General features: G+C 45.9%; 1 protein-coding gene across 2 annotated transcripts in view; it reads right to left on the minus strand.

Moving 5' to 3' along the window:
• Positions 1-22,200, minus strand: part of COL4A2 (collagen type IV alpha 2 chain) — a 396,880-nt gene that overhangs the window by 94,779 nt on the left and 279,901 nt on the right. For both annotated transcript variants that reach the window (XM_084820997.1, XM_084821006.1), the window contains 2 exons: positions 19,007-19,168; positions 9,703-9,873 (listed from right to left, as the gene is read on the minus strand). In XM_084820997.1, coding sequence (XP_084677123.1) covers positions 9,703-9,873; positions 19,007-19,168 — 333 coding nt within the window. The remainder of the gene's footprint in view (positions 1-9,702; positions 9,874-19,006; positions 19,169-22,200) is intronic.

The following is a 22,200-nucleotide window of genomic DNA, read 5'->3' on the forward strand; positions in this document are numbered from 1 at the left end:
GTAGAGAAGCTCTAAGTCTGCAATCCTATACACATTTACCTGAGAGTAAGCTCCATTAAACTCAGTAAACTCCATTGAACTACTTACTTCTGAGTAGACATGCATAGGATTGCACTGTAAGCAGTCTAAAAACCATTAGATGGCAGACAGGGAGCATGGGCAAAAAGGGTTAGAAAACGTTGTTTTAAAAATGCATCACTTAATCTTCTTGCAGCTTTGTTAGCTGTGATTAGTGTCCTGCTGTCAATGTCATCCCCTCCTTGCTTCTCTTTGCTTCCTTGTTCGCATGCACACAGCTCAATAAGTAGGTGGCGGCTGGGTACAACCTCCACCCTCCAGGCTACTACCTCCCTGGCCAGCCTCCTCACTTGGGTCACTAGCTCAGTGGGGTTTGGCATGCAGTCTCTCTGCTCTGGTACTTCTTCATGTGCAAAGTGCAAGAGGTGAGTGGATGGCTAGTTGGTGTGGAGTGCAGCAGCAGCCTCACTTGTGTTGAGCCATGGATCTAGCACCTCATCAGGCACCACCTTGCCTTCTCATGCGGCTCAGCTCAATGGAGGGCAGTGGGTGCTGTGTGCTTGGGCAGTGGGTGCTGCCTTGCTTGGGCAGAGTTGAGGCTCACCGACCTGAGCAACTCAGCTGGCACAGCTTCCATCCTCTTCCAATCTCCACCTTAAAAGTTCACCCCCTCATTTAGCTGCTTGGTGAGCAACTAGTCTTCTGCAGCCATCTGACATGCCTCTTCATGAGAAGCCTGGTGTACAGGATAATCTTTTGTCTTGCTGTGTGCAGAGACAGATGAAGACCCAGAATTTGAGAGAGCAAGCAACAGCAGCAGCTTCTTGTTACTGTTGGGTAGCTGCTGCAGAGAGCTCAGACAGAACAGTCTAAGAGAGATGTAGCCTTGACCAATTGGCTTGAGCCTGCCAGAGCCCCAGGGCTGATGGCAACACCCCCACCATGCCAATCTTTGACATTGCCCTTGCTATGGGCTTCAGCTGGCTATTGAGGGAACAGAATACCAAACAAGATTGCTTTTTGGTCTGCCCAACACAATTCTTCTGTCCTTAAATTTTAAGCTGTTGAAGGCAGTGTAAGAACTTACAGTTTAATATCTACTAGTACTCATTGTTAGAAGGAGAAACCATCTTTAATATTTCATTTTTATTCCCTTTATTAATACATCAGAACCAAAATAGCCTTGGAAATAAACAAGTAGGCCCTTGGTTTGCAGCTGCCCTATTTAAACCTACTTCATGAATTAAAAAAAAAAAAACTACATTAACCAGTAAAAGCTTTAAGATAAATGAGCTTACATTCTGAAATTACTAGTTAAGAAATACAAGGTGATGGAAGAAAAGCATTGTTGCACATGCAACTAAAAACAGTCCTAAAAATGGTATCAGGTGCCCTCATTTTAGTGAGAGCTGATTAAGGTTGATTTCAGTTGCCAGGAATTCCTGACCCACCTTGATGCCTGAGCTTCTCTCACAAAGCTGCCTTTCATGTAGTCCTAAAACTATCCAGCCTATACTAAAACTAAACTCGAATTTTGGGCAGTATCCAATGCAACACAAGTGCTAACATAAATTACATTTAACTAGTGTAAGGGATGTCTAGGGCAACACCAGTAGATACTGCCCTTTGAATTTAAAATCTTTATTATTGGCCTCTTAGGAAATATGAATTGAAGCTTGGTTTTTTGTTTTCTGGGATGAGTCCTGTACTTATACCATGAACTCTTCTCATCAGTTCTTGTCACTCTGGAATCAACACAGCAGTAATAGGTTTATAGGTATTCTGGTAGGCAGCCTGTTACTGTTTGTAATCATTTTGGTTTTTGAAAACTGTTAGCAAATCCTTTTGTAGATCCAGGGTATACAGTGCAACAGTATAACACTGATGCTGAATTCAAAATCAGTGGTGATACCTGTAATTACAAATAGGCTCTCCCTCCAGTTTAAAAATCACGCTGCAAGAATTATTGGGACTAAGAGGCTTCCTTAACTGTCCTCCTCCTCCTCATATGAACTTTATTGCCTGTCACTTGGGCAACAAAATGCAGCCACCCACAGACAAAGATGAGGGTTCTGCATAACTGGGAATCCTCAGGTATGCAGAAAAGTATTCGTTTGTACATTAAAAGACAAAGAAAATGGAGGACAAACAGAGAGAGAGAGAGAGAGAGAGAGAGAGTCCAACAAGGACCCATATTCAGTGGCCTCTAGGCCAGGTTGCGGGCAGCTGAATATCCACTGGGGAAAAAGTGAGCAGGAAGTGAATTGGCCTTGTCGTGCCCCATACAATCATAAAATTAGGGGAACTGCACATCATGAGGCTGAAAAACTCTACGTTCTGCACTATATGGGTAGAACTGGTTTCTGCAGTGGGTATAGGAAAACTTACACCTTTACACTTTCCCATTCTCCAGAAATCTCCTCCCCATGGTTGTCAACCCCAAACCTGAGCCCTTTAGTGCTATATAGCATAGTGGAGAAAGACATCAGGAATGTAGGAAAGGGGGGGAGTCCTTTTAGATTTTTCTCTTCCTGAAATGTCTGCCCTTCTGCCAATCTTGAACGGTATTACAAGGCTCTTGTTCCACAGTGTCTGAAGGGCTAGGTTACCAAAGTTAAAAGCCAAACGGAGCTACTACACTGACAGCAGGTTAAACTATTGTTGGAGGGGATATGCAATTATGTGAACATATATGATGGAAGTGTCCTGTAGCTTATTATTATTTCTGTAGCTTGTTGTTGTTATTTCTGAAGTGCTTTCAAAACAATGTGCTGTAAATAAACAAAGATAAATAAAGATAGGGACAGACACAATAGAAAGGGAAATTGAGAATTAATTAACCAAAAAAAGTTCAGGGAGAACAAATATGTATTTCAAAATAGTGAGTGTAAAGAGATGGAAGGAACCAGAGCATAAAGAACATCAATAAGCAACCAAAGAAGTTTAAATTTAATACTATAGGAAAATGGAAGCTACCACACAGCAGAAAGAAGAGGAGAAAGAGAGTCTTTTGGTGGGTGGGGTTACCACCTTATTTGCTGTATTTGTTAGACGGTTGGTTGGGCATGATGATATAGGCTAGCTCCTGTGGCATTAGCGCAAGTGCAAATTTGTGCAAATCCCCCTCAAAAGTAACAAACCAGTCCACAAATCCATGTGACTTGGGAAAAGCAAGTCTGCTGCAGAATCCACAGGTTGGATTCATAGAAATCCTAACTCATTTGAATTCATTGTGGATCTCTCCAACATCTCTATTCATGAGGTGGCTGAGGAGTGTATGTGAGTGTCCTGTCTTTCATTGTACAATCATCTCTCCAGCACCTTTTCAGATCAGGGAGTGCAGGCAGCCTGAGAGGCTGCAGAGCAATTGAAAGATGTGGAACAGAAAGAAACAACACAACACATTCTGCCACCTCACAGTGATTAGGCAAGCTGACAAACACCAGCAAAATAAATTCAAAATAAATTATAAAATACCCTGAGAATGAGGCAGAGAAATGGAAGCCCTTTTCATGGGGGAAGAAAGCTTTCAGGAAACTGGAGAGCAGATTTTGTCACAGCACTAGCACCACCTCTTCCCTGGAGCTGGACACAACCCTGCCCCCTCACAGCTGCTTTCAGTAGTGGTATTGTAAGCATCTGCATTAGAGGCAGGAGGTATCCACAATCACCCCACCCCCACCCCATTTAATGTCTGGAAGACCCTGCGGAGGTGCTGAACCCTGAAGAATGACAAACAGCTGAGCCAAAAATTCTCAAAAGGCATTTTTCCTCAGAGAAGTTCTGAGAGATTTTCTTTTCTTACCCCCTAGAAATAAAAGGCCACTTGGCAGAATTTTCTCCAGTTCTTCCCTCTCCTCTCCGCATGGTACCCCAGAATGATGCTAAGTATGGGGCATTGTGGAGGATACAAAATCATGATGAGGCTGCCAGCACAGATCCTGCTGTTGCCAGCACATTGGCTGCACACACACCCAAAAAATACTTTTCGAAAAAAGAAAGAAGCTGTGCTACATCCCCAGCTAATGGTGAGCCCTATCTGTGAGAAACTGTTGGAGAATTTATTTTCCCTGGAGAAATGTGGTGAAATTTCTGAATAGGGTGGAACATTTCAAGAGGCCATTTACACAGAGCTTTAGTTTGACAGCAAGCCAGGAAAGCTTTCCACGCGGTCTTGTAAACCTGTTTAGTGGAAGCCCTCCCGGAGACCAGGATCATAGACAGGGCTTCTTTCGGATATCCCATTCTCTCTAATCACTGCCTTTCAACTTCCATGCTGTTGGATGGAAAACCTACAGCCGATGGTACAGAATCAGAGATCCCTCCTGTGGTGCAGTGTCCTTCTCCATCTGGGATTCCATCATCTGCTCAGACATTATGCTCAGGCATAATGTGGGACATGTGACTGTAACAAGGGCAGTTTCAGAACCATGGCTGGCCCCACAGGTTCCAGCCCGGGACCTGGAGTGAGTTCATGACCAAAGAAAGCTGTCCTACACTAGAATACTGACAAGTTACCCTAGCACTGACTTCAAGCAACTGGCAGATTTTTATAGCCAAGTCAGAAGAGTCCTTCCGAGAGCCCTACCTTCTTCAGTGCTGTATCTGGTTTTTTAAAAGGCCAGTGTCCTTTCCTGCAGTCACTGGGTGGTGGGGGTCTGGGTACTGAGGAGCTGCTTAAGGAATGCTGCCCAGAGCCTTCCTGATCACTGGAGTCTGAGGGTAATGGTGCCTCCTAGGGGCTGAATGGACAGGGCATGGGATCCAAGGTGGAGGGCCCCACTTGTGAAGGTCTGGGAATTATAGAATCATAGAGCTGGAAATGAGCATTTAGGCCATCGAGTCTAACCCTGTCCTTAATGCAGGATTCCAGTTTAAAGCATCCCTGACAGATGGCTACCCAGTCCCCACTTGAATACCTCCAGCAATGGAGAGCCCACCACCTCCCTAGGAAGTTGGTTCCATTGTCTGACTGCTCTGAACATTGGGAAGTTTTTTCTGATGTTCATCCGAAATCTGCCTTCCTGTAACTTAAGCCCGATATTTCATGTCCTACACTCTTGGGTGATAGAGAACTAATTGCAGCTCTCTTCTGTGTGGCAACCTTTCAGGTACTTGAAAAGTGCTATCATATGAAAAACAAAAACAAACCTGTCTTCTCTTCTCAAGGCTAAACATACCCAGTTCCTTCAATCTTCCTTGGAGGGCTTCATTTCTAGTCCCCTGATCATCTTTGTTGACCTTCTCTGAACTTGTTCTCGTTTATCTGAATCCTTCTTAAAAAAAGATGTCCAGACCGGACACAGTATTCAAGGTCTGACCCGTGCAGCGTAGAGTGGAACTATTATTTCCTGTGATTTAGAAACTTTACTTCTATTGATGCAACCTAAAATAGCATTTGCCTTTTTTGCAGCCACATCACACTGCTGACTCATATTCAGCTTGTGATTGACTACAACTCCAAGATCCTTTTCACACATACCATTGCCAAGCCAGGTATCCCCCACTGTATACCTGTGCATTTGATTTCTCTTTCCTAAATGAAGAACTTTGCACTTGTCTGTTAAAATCATTCTGCTATCACCTCTGCTTGATCTTCTGGGTGATCTTGGGCAGAAGTGAAATTGGCAGGAAGGCATATGGGAGAACTGCCAGCCAAGGTTCCACTAGAGCATCAATGGCCCACAGGCACCTCCCTTGGAACCCACCAGCCCGACCTGTTTCCTGCTACACCTGATCTCATAGAATCATAGGGTTGGAAGGGGCCTACAAGGCCATCGAGTCCAACCCCCTGCTCAATACAGGAATCCAAGTCAGAGCATCCCTGACAGATGGCTGTCCAGCCTCGTCTTGAACGCCTCCAGTGTGGGAGAGCCCACCACCTCCCTAGGTCATTGGTTCCATTGTTGTATTGCTCTAACAGTCAGGAAGTTTTTCCTGATGTTCAGCCGGAATCTGGCATCCTGTCACTTGAGCCCATTCTTCTGTGTCCTGCACTCTGGGATGATTGAGAAGAGATCCTGGCCTTCCTCTCTGTGACAGCCTTTCAAGTACTTGAAGAGCGCTACCATATCTCCCCTCAGTCTTCTCTTCTCAAGGCTAACCAGGCCCAGTTCTTTCAGTCTCTCTTTGTAGGGCTTTGTTTCCAGTCCCCTGATCCTCTTTGTTGCCCTCCTCTGAACCCTCTCCAGTTTGTCTGCATCCTTCTGAAAGTGTGGTGCCCAGAACTGGACACTGTACTCCAGATGAGGCCTAACCAGTGCTGAGTAGAGGGGAACTAGTATTTCCCGGGATTTGGAAGCTATGCTTCTATTAATGCAGCCCAAAAGAGCATTTGCCTTTTTTGCAGCCACATCACATTGTTGGCTCATATTCAGCTTGTGATCGACAACAATTCCAAGATACTTCTCGCTTGTAGTGTTGTTGAGCCATGTATCCCCCATCTTCTAACTGTGCATTTGGTTTCTTTTTCCTAGGTGCAGAACTTGGCATTTATCCCTATTAAATTTCATTCTGTTGTTTTCTGCCCAGCGCTCCAGCCTATCAAGATCACTTTGAATGTTATTTCTGTCTTCTAGGGTATTAGCTATCCCGCCCAATTTTGTGACATCTGCAAATTTGATCAGCATTCCCTGCACCTCTTCTTTCTTCAAGCTGTCCTTCAGTAGTTTGGGTGTGGCATCCACCCCTGCTATTTCTTCTGCCCACATATTTACTGCTCTAGGAAAGAGTTAGTGATGGACATCCTGAAGGCTGCTGAAGAGACTTCGAAACCTTTATACAGTGCTACATTCACCCTTTTATCACATTGGTCTTTGTGTCCAAATTGCCATCCACTGGAATGACTGCTGGGGATAAAAGAGTGGCCAACTTTAAGTAGTTCCATCCTCTTGCTTGGAAGCACATATAACTTGTTAGTAACTTTGTGGACTGGTTTGGTTTTGAAGAATTAGCCCATTCTGATTTCCACACCATCTCGAAGACTTCTGGAAGGGGTACAGAAGTGCGTTTGGAAGGACCTTGTGAAAGACCTCCCTTGGCTCCCTTCTGGGAAGGTGTGTCAGGTTGTTCCTCTGGCTTGGGTACCTCTTCTGGGAGTTGAAGTGTATGACAGCGGTGAAAAGATCTGGGGGGGAAAAAACATCCCTGGCCTCTGGGAGCTTCCATTTCCTGCTCTGAAAATCCCCTTTCTTCCCTCTCAGTGTCCTTGGACTGAGAATCAGACACGCACACACCCTCGCAAATATTCCTGGACCTCTTATCCCCAGGGTCCTTAACGGAAAGGGGAGAGGTGATTGGCCACTTTTTTCCTTCTTGTTCCCTGATGGTTTGGGTTTAGTTGAAATGGGTGGGCTCTTGGATTTTTGGGAAGGGGAAGATTGGGACCCTTCCTCAGACAATGAGAAAAAGGAAGATGAAGTAGGGCTAGAGTGGGATCTGCAGCGTTTTTTCTGCCTATATTTTAATTTGCCTCTAGATCCGTGACAGAACGTCTTCCTCTCCCGTTTTTCTTTTTGTGAGAGGAAGCAGATCTGAGGTTAAATAATTCCCTGTACCTGCTTCTCCCGTGGGCTGGACAGGCTCGCTGAACCTCATGGGGTACCAAGAACTCATACTGTAAACTGAGAGAGGGACCCTTCTTCTGGCAAATCTAGTAAGGCGAAAAAGGCTAGGGATGTACGAAACACTTACCTTACTCCGTTCCGCGGCATCTGCGGTGGGGGGGAGGCACTCCGTCCCTCCCCCCGGAATCCTCCCCGGCTGGCTCTGCTCCATGGCGACTCTGCAGAGCCACCGGCCGGGGCCGGATGCAGCCAGAATTCCAGCCACTGCGGGGCTGCTGCGGCCGCCATTTGCGTGGCTGCTAAGCCGTGATAGGCTACATAAGTATTTATGTAGCCTATTACGGCAAAGAGCAGGGGCGCAAATGACGTAGCGGCTGCCATTTGCGTCCCTGCTCTTTGCCGTGATAGGCTACGTAAGTATTGACATAGCCTATCACAAAGAAAGGCAGCCACGCAAATGACGGCCACTACAACGGCTGCCATATGCAGCCACAGCAGCCCGGCAGCGTCCGGGAGACCAGCCGGAGCCGCCGCCGCTGCCACATGAGCCACCAGAGCCGCCGCATCTGCCCCCAGGTACGCTCCGTCTCAGGGGGATTCCGTGGGGTGGCGGGGGGGCATTCTGCCACAGATTCCGGGGGGGCGGATTCTTTAATCCGGCCTCACTGGAGTCTGTGGTGGAATTCTCTGACATCCCTAGAAAAGGCAGCTGTGGCAAACGGACTCACCCACTCTTCAGTGTGGCGTCACCCCAAATGTGGCACCAACACAACACCCCTGGTCTGCCTTGCAGTATCCATGAGCCAATCTACTGCAGAGGGAACATAATAGGATTTACTGTGGAGGGAATGCACTTCAGGGTCATTCGGGACATATGATGTCGCAGCCATCTCGCAGTCACCCTACCACTTCCCCCTTTGAAACGTGCATTTTCTGAAAGTTGTTTTAATGCATATGTTATCTTAAAGACGGCTCCTGTACGCTTCAGCTGCATTGTGCTCCATTCACCCAATTAAATCCTGTATGCTGGGCATGCCTAGGAGTGTGTCTATGTCTGGCTGTGCCTGGTTGGGAGAGGGGGGTTGGAAGAATAGCCCACTAGGTCTACTCAGATGTAAGGAGCAGAGATGAGAAATCAAGCCAAAGGGGTGGTGAAGGGGTGCCGCAAGGAGCTGCCATTCAGAGGCTTGCCTCATTCATACAATGAAGACTGTTTTCTTCTTTCTTAAAGGCATGGTCTCGCAATTCCGATGTGTCAGGATAGCAGCTAGACTCATTCATAGAATGCAGCCTGTTTTCTCCATTCGTAAAAGCACAGTTTTAATGCTTAATCTTTCATGATTATCCCAGTGGTGGATGAGAGGGGAGAGGTGTGAGGTTAAACTATGGGAGCTTAATTCAGCACTTCAGCACTTCCAAAATTCCCTGAGCAGGGGAGTGTGGAGAGGGGTGGGGACCAAACCTCTCATTTGCTCAGCAGCATCTACATGTTTGATGACGTTCAGTGCAAATGGTGGGACTCTGTCCACACGCCCCCAAAGTAAGGAGGACTGTCATGTAGTGTGGCATGTGAAACTGCGTTTTAAGGTACTGTATACTCTGCTTTTCTGGCTATGTTTTGTCCCTGACAGACAAAAGCCGATTTCATGAAAATCCACATTAAACCTGAAAGCACTTCACATTCTGTTACCATGTAGATCTGGCCCATCTGGCTTTCAGCAGGCGTCCCTGGGATACTGCTTGAATACTGACTCCTTCCCACCATGGGAGTAGGGGTGGTGCTGGTGCAGGAGTGTGCTGGCCCTTGAATCCCCCGGTAAATGGTGTGTGTGTGACAAAACTCTCTGTGGTGCAAAGCCCTGCCTCCTGAATGAGGGGGGAGGCATTAACTTTTTTATTTAAAGACTTTCATTAATTTTTAACTCTTATTTTTACTATATGTTACAACTGCTCTATTAATTGATAATGAGACAGAGGTAGAATCATTTCCAATGTGTTCAATTATTCTCCATCTATGAACAATATATTTGCCAACCACTGTTTAGAAATTAAATCTCCTTCTTAGAGCAACTGGCCATGTAATTCTGGCCTCAGAATTTTTTTTTTGTTTTTGCTTTACCTTTCAGACCTTGGAGACCAGGCATTCCATCTATTCCAGAGAGTCCAGCCTCACCAGCCTTTCCTTTAGGTCCAATGAGACCTGATTGACCTTTGTCACCAGCCAGACCTTTCATGCCTAAAGGCCCAGGTTTTCCGGGATCTCCTGAATCCCCTCTGGAGCCAGGTGAGCCTATAAAGAGTCACACAGGGAAGAAACAGAAGTTACATTGGATTATAACAAAACCTCCCAGAGAGCTTCAGCTATTGGGTAATATAGGAACTTAACAAACAAACCACTGGAAAGCTGTCATTGTGTAAAGTTTGAGTGAATATGGAAAACACCTGAATGGAGAATAAACAAACAGTAACTATTTATAAGTGTTTCAAAATCATAGATATTCCAAAGAATAAAATAAGAAACTTTTTACTTGGAACTTGGCTCCTTTGCTGCATAATATCCAGATGGCTTATTCAAGCAGTAAGCCATAAATCCGCACAAATGGGAACTCTTCTTTTGCTATAGGACTTTATTTACCTGTGTGTGCCTATTAGTCTTGGATACATAAAACACAGTGAGCTCTAGCATATCCATAAGACAAAGAGAAAATACCAGTAATCTTCTCTCACAACTTAGCCTTTAGATGACAGCAAGTCACAAATATAGTTCCTGTTCATATATTTTCATATATCTAACTTGTGAAATAGGGAAATCAGTCCTATTCCTTCCAGTTGATGGTGGGCAAATAAGACATTGGCCTGTAAGATATGCATTACCTATGTTAGACACAGAGGATGCAGAAAACAGGGTGCCAAAAAAGCATTATGCCACCACTGCGGAAGCTGCTGAAAAACTACTCTCTGTGTGGCAGCACACCACAAAGATGCTTGTGATCTTACATGATTAGCTGTATGAGTTTTGGTCAATTAATTAACAGCACATTCCTGTACATGTCTATTCAGAAGTAAGTTCCATTGAGTTCAGTGGAGCGTAGTCCCAGGTAAGTGGATATAGAAAAGCAGTTTTAATCTACATACATTTGCAAATGAGAAAAAAATAGTTCTGAAGAAAAAAAAAAGCATACTCTTTTTGTTTTTAAGATGATGTTCAGATGTGTTGCAACAGATGCCATCTTAGAAGAGGCATCCCCTATTCTCTCTCCCACAGGAGGAAATGTGTCTTAAGGCAATGCCATCTGACTGCAGTTTATATAGGTACTCTTTTAAAAAATAAATAAATCTGTTGACCAATTAATTAGGGGTGCTTCTTTAATTGATCAAAAAGTTTTACACCTCTTAATCAATTCAGTGGTTGCACGTTTATTTAATTTATTTATGAATGACACTTCTATACCATCCAATAATCAGAGCTCTCTGAGTGGATCACAAAACAAAATTTTAAACCATAAAATACAGAACATAACAAAATGTAATATAAAAACCTAAAAAGTTTTTTAAACCTAAGACATTTAAAACATAATAAAACCAAGGTAAAAGCAGCAGTGCAAAGACTTAAAGACGCACAAACACAGCCTTTAAAACTGAAGGGGTAAAAAGCCTGTGAAAATAACCATGTCTTCACCTGGCACCAAAAAGACTACAACATAGATGCCAGGTGAGCTTCTCCAGGGAATGTATTCCACAACTGGGGTGGCACCACGGAAAGGGCCCTCACCTCATTTGGCTGAGGGTATGCAGAGAAGGCCCCTTCATGGATCACTGCCTTGTTGTGGTAAAGGGGCTTGTGTAACTCAGTGCATAACTCAGTGAAGCCATAAGCTATGCCGTGCAGGGCCACCCAAGACGGACAGGTCATGGCGGAGAGTTCTGACAAAATGTGGTCCACTGGAGAAGGAAACGGCAACCCACTCCAGTATTCTTGCCAAGAAAACCCCATGGAACGTATCACAAGGCTAAAAGAGATGACGCCGGAAGATGAGCCCCTCAGGTCGGAAGGTGTCCAATATACTACTGGGGAAGAGCAGAGGGTATTTCCAAGTAGCGCCAGAAAGAGTGAAGCGGCTGGGCCAAAGCTGAAAGGACACTCAGCTGTGGATGTGTCTGGTGGTGAAAAGAAAATCCGATGCTGTAAAGAACAACATTGTTTAGAAACCTGGAATGTTCAATGAATCAAGGTAGGCTGGAGGTGGTCAAACATGAGATGGCAAGATTGAGCATTGACATTGAACTAAAATGGACAAGCATGGGTGAATTTAATTCAGGTGACCATTATATCTACTACTGTGGGCAAGAATCCCTTAGAAGAGATGGAGTAGCACCCATAGTCAATAAAAGGGTGGGAAAAGCAGTACTGGGGTACAATCTCAAAAACGATAGAATGATTTCAGTACGAATCCAAGGCAAATCATTCAACATCACAGTAATTCAAGTCTATGCCTCAACCACTGAGGCTGAAGAAGCTGAGGTTGATCGGTTCTATGAAGACCTACAACACCTTCTAGAACAAACACCAAAAAAGATGTCCTTTTCATCATAGGGGATTGGAATGCTAAAGTAGGAAGTCAAGAAATCACCAGGATAACAGACAAGCATGGCCTTGGTGTACAAAATGAAGCAGGACAAAGGCTAACAGAGTTTTACCAAGAGAACACGCTGATCATAGCAAACACTCTTTGTAAACAGCACAAGAGGCGACTCTACACATGGACATCACCAGATGGTCAATATCGAAAACAGATTGATTATGTACTTTGCAGCCAAAGATGGAGAAGCTCTATACAGTCAGTAAAAACAAGACCTGGAGCTGACTGTGGCTCAGATCATGAGCTTCTTGTTGCAAAATTTCGGCTTAAATTGAAGAACGTAGGGGAAACCGCTAAGCCATTCAGGTATGACCTAAATCATATCCCTTATGAATATACAGTGGAGGTGAGGAACAGATTTCAGGGATTAGACCTGATAGACAGAGTGCCTGAGGAACTATGGATGGAGGTCCGTAACACTGTTCAGGAGGCAGCAACGAAATCCATCCCAAAGAAAAAGAAATGCAAGAAAGCAAAGTGGCTGTCTGATGAGGCTTTACAAGTAGCAGAGGAAAGAAGGGAAGCGAAAAGCAAGGGAGAAAGGGGAAGATATACCCAACTGAATGCAGAGTTCCAGAGAACAACAAGGAGAGACAAGAAGGCCCTCTTAAATGAACAATGCCAAGAAATCGAGGAAAACAATAGAATGGGAAAGACTAGAAATCTCTTCAAGAAAATCGGAGATCTCAAGGGAACGTTTTGTGCAAAGACGGGCATGATAAAGGACAAAGGAGGCAGGGACCTAACAGAAGCAGATGAGATTAAGAAGAGGTGGAAAGAAGACACAGAAGAACTATACAGGAAAGATCTGAATGTCCCTGATAGCCGTGACAGTGTGGTCACTGAACTTGAGCCAGGCATCCTAGACAGTGAAGTCAAGTGGGCCTTAGGAAGCATTACTAACAACAAAGCTAGCAGAGATGAAAGTATTCCAGCTGAGCTATTTAAGATCCTAAAAGATAATGCTGTTAAAGTGCTGCACTCAATATGCCAACAAATTTGGAACACTCAACAGTGGCCACAAGACTGGAAAAGGTCAGTTTACATTCCAATTCCAAAGAAGGGCAATGCCAAGGAGTGTTCAAACTACCGTACAATTGCGCTCATTCACATGCCAGCAAGGTTACGTTCAAAATCCTACAAGCTAGGCTTCAGCAGTATGTGAACTGAGAACTACCGGAAGTACAAGCTGGGTTTCGAAAAGGCAGAGGAACTAGAGATCAAATCGCCAACATTCGCTGCATCATAGAGAAAGCAAGAGAATTCCAGAAAAACAGCTATTTCTGCTTCATTGACTACGCTAAAGCCTTTGATTGTGTGGATCACAACAAACTGTGGCAAACTCTTAAAGAGATGGGAGTACCAGACCACCTTACCTGTCTCCTGAGAAACCTGTACGAGGGTCAAGAAGCAACAGTAAAAACCGGACATGGAACAACCGATTGGTTCAAAATTGGGAAAGGAGTACGACAAGGCTGCATATTGTCACCCTGCTTATTTAACTTATATGCAGAGTACATCATGAGAAATGCCAGGTTGGATGAATCACAGGTCGGAATTAAGATTGCCGGGAGAATGATCAACAACCTCAGATACGCAGACAATACCACCTTAATGGCAGAAAGCGAAGAGGATTTAAAGAGCTTCTTGTTGCGGGTGAAAGTGGAGAGTGCAAAAGCTGGTTTGAAACTCAACATTAAAAAAAATAAGATCATGGCATCTGGCCCCATCCCTTCCTGGCATATAGAAGGGGAAGAAATGGAAGCTGTGACAGATTTTATTTTCTTGGGCTCCAAGATCACCGCAGATGGTGACTGTAGCCATGAAATTAAAAGACGCTTGCTCCTTGGGAGGAAAGCTATGGCAAACCTAGACAGCATAGTAAGAAGCAGAGACATCACCTTGCCGACAAAGGTTCGTATAATCAACGCTATGGTTTTCCCAATAGTAACGTATGGCTGTGAGAGCTGGACTATAAGGAAGGCTGAGTACCGAAGAATGGATGCTTTCAAACTGTGGTGCTGGAGAAGACTCTTACGAGTCCCCTGGACTGCAAGGAGATCAAATCAGGCCATCCTAAAGGAAATCAACCCTGAGTGCTCATTGGAAGGACAGATACTGAAGCTGAAGTTCAAATATTTTGGCCACCTAATGTGAAGAAAAAAGTCACTGGAAAAGACCCTGATGCTGAGAAAGATTGAAGGCAAAAGGAGAAGGGGACGGCAGAGGATGAGATGGCTAGATAGCATCACCGATGCAATGAATATGGACTTGAGCACACTCCAGGAGAGAGCGGAGGACAGGAAGGCCTGGCATGCTATGGTCCATGGGGTCACGAAGAGTCAGACACGACTTAACAACTGAACAACAACAACAATGCAGAGAAGGACCTCTGAAGATGAGCTTAGGATTCACTGTCTGGGCAGGTGTATGTGAGAGGAGACTATCTTTCAGTTAACCTGGCCCCTGGCTGTTTAGGGCTTTGAAGATTAATACCAATACACTGAATTGGGCTTGGAAATGGACTGAAAGCCAGTGCAGATCATAATGCACTAGCATAATATGACCATTATCAGCCAGTCACTGTCAAAAATCTCACTGCCCTATTTTGGACCAGCTGACGTTTCTGGACCATTTTCAAAGGCAGCACCTTGTAATTGCAGTAATCCAAACATGAGGTTATCAAAGCATGGATAACTGTAGCTATGCTATCTCTGTCCAGATAAGAACATACTTGGTATATTAGACTAAGCTGATAAAAGATACTCTGCACCACCAAGGCCATTGTGCATTCAGTGACAATGCTGTATCCAAGGGCACCCCAAATTACAAATCTGATTCTTTAGGGGGAGTGCAACCCACTCCAGAACACATTGAACACAACTCAGCTGAGCAGACGACACACCCACTAACAGTACCTCTGTCTTGTCTAAACTGAGCCTCAGTTTATTGGCCCTCATCTAGTCCATTACCATACCTAGTCACTGATTCAGAACACCCACTGCTTCATGTGGATCTGATGAAAAAAAGAGATGGAGCTGGTGTCATCCACATATTGGTCACACCTCAGTCCATATCTCCAGGTAAACTTTCCCGGTGGTTTGATATAGATGTTGAACAGCATGCGGGAATAAAATAGAGCCCTGTGGATCCACAAAGCATAGCTGCCAAGTCACAGAGCAATAATTCCCCAGCACTAGGGATGGCAGATTCCATGGCGGAACCAACTGCTCCCCCCAGCCACCCTGCGAAGCCCGGTCGGGACAAACTCTACCTGGCGCCGGCCGGTCTGGGTCCGTCGTCTTCGTTCCACAGCCATCCGCTGCCGGGCTGCGGACGCAAATGGCGTCCAGCATAGCGGGCGCCATTTGCGTCCCTGCCCTTGGCCCTGAAAGGCTGCATAAATATTTACATAGCCTATCACGGCCAAGGGCAGGGATGCAAATGGCGTAGCGGGTGCCATTTGCGTCCCTGCTCTTTTCATGATTGGCTACGTAAATATTTACGTAGCCTATTCATGGCAAAATATTTACGTAGCCTATCACAGCCAAGGGCAGGGATGAAAATGGTGTCCGCTATGCCGGATGCAATTTGTGTGTCAGCGGACGGAAGTCCGGCTGTGGACGGGCCCGGACGGTGGCTCTGCGGACTCGGCTGGGGAGGATTCTGGGGGGAGGGAGGGATCGCCTCCCCCTCCCCCCCGCGGACCCCTTCAGCAGACTGGTAAGTGGGTTTCGTACACCCCTACCCAGCACTACCTTTTAGAATTGGCCATCCAAGTAGGAGTGGAACCACTGTAATGCAGCTTCTCCAATACCCAGCCTAGATTGCCTATCTAGAAAGACACTATGGTCGATGGTATTGAAAGTCACTGAAAGGTCCAAGAGAATCACCAGGTTCACACACCCCACCCCTATTTTGGCAAAGGTCATCCCACAGGGTGGCCAAGGCACTTTCCATTCAAAAACCAGGCCTGAAGCCTGATTGAAATGAATCTAGATAATCAGTTTCATTCAACAGTGTCTAGGGTTGGCTGGCAATGACCCATTCAGGCATCTTGTCTGGAAAGGGGATGTTGGCAACTGTTAACATCATCTGGGTCGAGTTTCGGCTTCTTTGGGTGTGGCCTACTTATCATCGCATTTAAAGAGACTGATACCACCCTGATACTCAATGAATTTACAACATCCTGTACTCCACTGGACATCCCCTTCCTATTAGATGTAATGAGCTATGAACGGCAAGGGTCAAGCATAGAGGTGGTTGACTGGATTTGGCCACACCTTGTCCTTTGGGCCTAAACAACTGAGTCATCCAATAAAAATAGACGAGTTGGTTCTCTGAACGCCTCTGCTTATCGGACTGTATTAACTGTGGAGTCCAAGTCAGGATGGATGTGAGCAACTTTATCTTTGAAGCATCTCACAAACTTGTCTCTCTTCCACCATTTCTTTCCCTGGCCCAGATTGCAGCAGGCCATGAACCACTCGGAAAAGTTCTTCTGGACAGACTGAGAAGATGCAATGGTGATGGAAAGTAACTGTTTCTTTGCCACCATTACTGCCACAGAGAAGGCTCAATAATGTGTTTGCCTTAGCACAAGTCTTCTTGTATCTGTGTTAAGCTCTTTCTTCACTGCTCTCAGCTCAGGTGTATACCAAAGAGCTGCCCAGGCTCTGCTCAGAGGGCGAGGGTGCTTCTGTGCGATCATGTCAACTGCCCAACTCATCTCTGCATTTCACAAAGTAACCAGGACTTTGATAGGAGCACTAGCCACACCAGCAGGAAAATCCTCCAGAGCCCTCTGGAAGCCATCAGAAGCCATTAGACTCCATGGACAGGCTATTTTAATAGGTCCCCAACCTTTGCAGAGGGGAAAGACTGCTGAAAGTCTAAACTTCAATAGGAAGTGATCCTACCATGACAAGAAGATAGATGTTTTCCCTCATTTTCAGATCACCAACTTCCTGTTGAGATGGCTAAGACCAAATCAAGCATGTGTCCTCCTACATGTGTTGGACTGATGACTTGTGTGGGGCTGATAACTCCATTGTTGTCATAGCAGCTATGAAGTCCTGAGCCACCCTAGGTCTAGCAGCCTTGGTGTGGAAGTTGAAATCCCCCAGAACCATCATACTAGGGGGCCTTAACACCAAATCCAAGACCGCCTCCATCGGTTCAGGCAGAGAAACTGATGGGCAGTGTGGTGGGTGGTATACAAACAGAATCCCTAATCTGTCCTGGGTACCCAACACATGATACGAACACTCAGGATTGTCATTCTAATGAACAGGAAGCCTAAAGAGGGAGTTGGAATTCCTGTAGATCACAGCAATCCACCCTCCCCGACCCTCAGGTTGGTGCTGCACCGTATACCCGGGAGGGCACAGCTGGGAGAGACTAACACCTCCTAGTTCCCCCAACCCAGGTGTCAGCAATAAACATCAGGTTGGTCCCTTAATTCATGATGAATTCATGGAAGAGGGAGATTTTGTTTTGGACCAACCTGGCATTCAACAACAACAACAACAGACCCAAGGGCAAGCTGGTAAAGTAGCCAGGAACCATCTGGTCTGGGGGAAAACTGGAACAGGGAACAGGCCTAAAGTGTCTAACCTCTCTTCTCCTCAACTGGTTTTCTAATCCCCCAATGCCATACTTTCCTCTGCCCATTACCACACTAACAGGGGCATCCCAATCCCTCTCCCCTGATATCCAATTAATTTCCCAAGTACATATTTAAACTCCAATGTAAAATAGAGAGTGCCGAGCCACAAAAGTCAGTCTGATGTTAATTTGGGGGCGGGGGGAGCTCTCTGATGGCTAAGGTGTTGCTATTGGCCCTTGGTCCAATCTCAGTGCAGCAGCTAAGAAGGAGCAGGTGTTAAATGTCCTCACATACTTCTCTGCTCTCCCCCAGCTGCTGTACGCTGCTGCAAATACAAAGCCTCCATCTGTCCTATGAAAGGTCCCAAATAGTCCTCCACCCCCACCCCAAATGACAGCCACAAGGTGGAGACTATAAATGCACAACTGGACTACCAGCCACTCCACATGCTTACCAAGTGATTTGGCCCAGTTTCTATGTAAAGAGTTTTTATGCCAACACAATACATTGTGGCAGTGGCTGGAGCCATATGGCTGGGCTAAACTATATTGTAGGTAGTATGTTGGTAGTATTACACAGGGAAAAACTACACCATATAAATGCTTGAAGTACTGGACTTAAATGAAAGTTTACTGGAATGGAACTCTGGTCTCCAAAGACCCACTCCAATGGTTTAGACCACATATGAGCAATCAGTGGCCCTCTGCAGACGTCCTTCAGCCTGCATGCTGCCTCCCCATTCTCCAGCTGATTGACTGCATGCTCTTTAGCTGTTCCCAGTGCCGATCAGCTGGGGCAGGTATATGATAGAATTGCTACAGTTACATCACATGACCCCTGACTGCCAAGCTGATTAGCACTGGAAATAGCTGGAAGGGTGTGTGCATGAAACAGAGTCAGTGGGGGGAAGGCTGTGAGTGAGTGTGTGTGTGCGCACGAGAGACAGAGAGAGAGAGAGAGAGAGAGAGAGGTGGGGGTGGAGAGGGAGAGCTCAGGCCATGCCCACTACCAACTTGGGCCACATCTACCGGCAGTAAAGAACCCCTGACTCACCACCATATGCAGCCCTCAGGGGCAAAAAGTTACCAACATAATATCACAGGAAGGTGCTCAACCTTTACAGCCAAAGTATGAGGAAAATCATGTTCGGGAAGAACGCAGAAAGAAATCCTCACCAACAAACCCTTGTGAACCTATTCTGCCCATGGGTCCTTGCTGGCCTGGCAGTCCAGGGAATCCAAATGATACTTGTGGTCCTGGCATACCAGTCAAGCCAACAGGCCCTGGAGATCCATGTTGCCCTTTGGCTCCGGGTGGACCTGGAATGCCATCATTTCCTATCAATGAATACAAAATAAGTCATTAACAATAATGCTTTGGGTATCTAATGCATATAACCAGACTAAATTAATCAAATTATGACTACCTTGTCCCTTTAAAATAAATGGGACAAAGTTCAGCTAACTTAGCTTGGATCCAAACCACAGTCCTGAAAGTAATTATAAATAGTGATTCTGAAGCCTATGGAGAAGAAAGTTGCTTGCCTCATACTTTCTGTGGTGATCCTATCTGCTCACAAGAGAAAAGCAGTATTAATCTGTTCTGGAAACTCTGGTCTCCAAAGACCCACTCCATTCCTATACATCAGGAATGGGCAGCATGTGGCTTGCAGGCAACGTGTGGCCTCGGTCACCCCGCATTGAGGCCCCTGCCACTCCCACTGCCCTCTGTAGCCAACAAAAAAGTAAAAAAAAAATGTAGCAGCTACAGAGCCCTAAAAGGGTCAAATTTGGTTGGCAAACAAGCTAGATTTGACTTTTTTGGTGCTATATAGTGCTCTGGCTACCTTTTTTCATTAAAATGTTTGTTTCTTGGGAGGGGGGGTTGCCCACAAGACTGCGGCCCATGGGGCGTTGCGGGGCTGCCTATACCTGTAGAGAGCTGCAATTATGCACGAAATGGCATCTGTTCCCCATTCTGTGTCAGACTTGTTTTACTGAAATAGCGGCTGGTCATGTCATCTTTGCTGGAACTTCGCCACTTCACTGATGCTTGTGTTACTTTGCAGCTTGAAAAGTGTGCATAAAGGGGGAAAGGGGGTAGGAGCTATAACTCCCTGACAGTTTGCTGGAATTGGTTGGAATTGCATAGGTGGGGTGCCCTCCAAATGCTCTACTGGATAATAGTAGAATTTAGCTTCTCCATTGAAAAATGTACATAAAAGGGAAAAGGGGGTGGGAGCTATAACTCCCTGACAGTTTGCTAGAATGGGGCAACATTGTGCTGGTGGGGTACCCTCACAGGGAGCCTTCAGATGCTGTGGTGGATAATTGCGCAATTTTGATTCTTCATGGAAAAGTGCATGTAACTGGAAAAAGGGTGCGGAAGCTATAACTCAGTGACAGTTTGCTGGAATGGGGCAAAGTTGCACAGGTAGGGTGCCCTCAGGGTAGCCTTCCAAGTGCTGTACTAGATAACTGCACATTTCTGCTTTTCCATGGAAAAATGAGCATTCCTTCCCCCCCCCAATTTCCCCATTTTCCCCTATTTGGCAGTTACCTCTGTTCCTCTTTTTTTTTTTTTTTTTGGTGCTTTGCATTTTTGCACATTTTTAAATGTGCACATTTTCAGAGTTGCGAACACGGATCTTTCCCTCTACTCTTTACTTTGCCATTACAGAAATGCGCATTAGAGCTTTATCGCAGTAATGATATGGGAACTTGTCACTGACAGCAGGGAAGCTTGTCATTGTGAGCAGGGAGAAGTAGCCAGAAAAGGAGAAAGGAGGTTGGAGCTATAACTTCCTGACTGTTTGCTGGAATGGGGCAAAATTGTGCTGGTGGGGAACTGTCATGGGGAGCTTTCAGATGCTGTCAGGGATAACTCTGGATTTTAGCTTCTTCAGTGCAAAGTGCGCATAACACGAAAAAGGGGGTGGGAGCTATAAATCCCTGACTGTTTGCTGGAATGGGGTGAAATTGCAGTGATGGGGTGCTCTCATAGGCAGCCTTCAGATGCTGTACTGGATAATTGCTTAATTGCAGATTTTAGCTTCTTCATTAAAAAGTGAGCAGCTCTTCTCTTATTCTCCCATTTTCCCTAATCCCCGCCATTTTGTGCACAATTGTGGCTCCGCTCACTACGGGGACAGGCAGCCCCGCAGCACTTCCTGGCTGCTTGCCAAGCCCTCCAGCAGCTGAAGTGGCATGGAGGTGGCTTGGCAAGCGAGCAGTGGCCATGGACAGAGGTGAGTCTGTCCATCCCTACTCAGCTGTACAAAAGCACTCCTGGCCATCATCTAAACCTGGGCATCCAGGTTTAGGGCCAAGTCCAAGAGTACACCCAACCTGCGAGCCTGAGTGTTCAGGGGGAGTGTAACCCCATCCAGCCTAAAGCACCTCTGTCTTGTCTAGGGATGGCACAGGCACCCGACTCAGCCTGGGAATCTGGCAGACCTGCTCCTGCCCACACCCCCGAGTCCCACGCGCAGAGCCCCTGCTCGCCCCTGCACATGCTTGGCAAATGGCCTGCACCCACCCGGCAGCCTTGTCGAGCTTCGCAGTCACCATTTTCTGAGAAATAAAATGGTGATTGCAAAAATGTGCAAATTTGCACAGACACAAAAATGTGCATTTTTGCAAATGTGCATATTCGTGTATGTGAAAATGCATTTTGCAAATGCGCATATTTGTGTATGCGCAAAAATGTCTGTTTTACCAAAAATGCACATTTTTGTACACACACTAATGTGTGCCTTCACAAAAATGCACATTTCACACATGGGAATATGTGCATTCTCAAAAAAGCACATGTTCGCGCATACAAAAACGTGCATTTTAGCAATTGCCATTTTATTTTTTTAGAAATGGTGACTGCAGAGCTTGAAAAGGCCGCTGGGGTGAGTGCAGGCTGCTTGCTGAGAGTGGGAGGGGCTCGAGTGCAGTCTGGGGACCAGCACGCAAGGGCAGGAGCTGGGCAGGAGTTGGGAGAACCTGGACAGGGTGAGTTCGCACATCCCCAGTCTTGTTTGAATTAGGCTTCAATTTGTTTGGCCTCATCCAGTTTATTACCAACATCAGGCACCAATTTAGAACCAGAACAACTTCCTTGGATTTAGATGGGAAAGAGAGATAGAGTTGGGTGTCACCAGCATACTAGTGGCACCAAAGCCCCAAACTCTGGACAATCTCTCCCAGTGGTTTCAGGGGGGGTCGGATGGAACCCTGAGGGGACTATGCTATGGAACAGCCATAGCGTTGAACAGGATTCCCCCAGCACCACCTTCTGAGACTGCCCCTCCAAGATGGATCAGAGCCAACGTATAACAGTGCCTCCTGGTCCCGTCTCAGGCAGATGCCTCAGAAAGATA

This window comes from Heloderma suspectum, chromosome 1, assembly GCF_057233095.1.
Source record: "Heloderma suspectum isolate Gila_16-S chromosome 1, 16-S_ref, whole genome shotgun sequence".
NCBI classification, from domain to species: Eukaryota; Metazoa; Chordata; class Lepidosauria; order Squamata; family Helodermatidae; genus Heloderma; species Heloderma suspectum.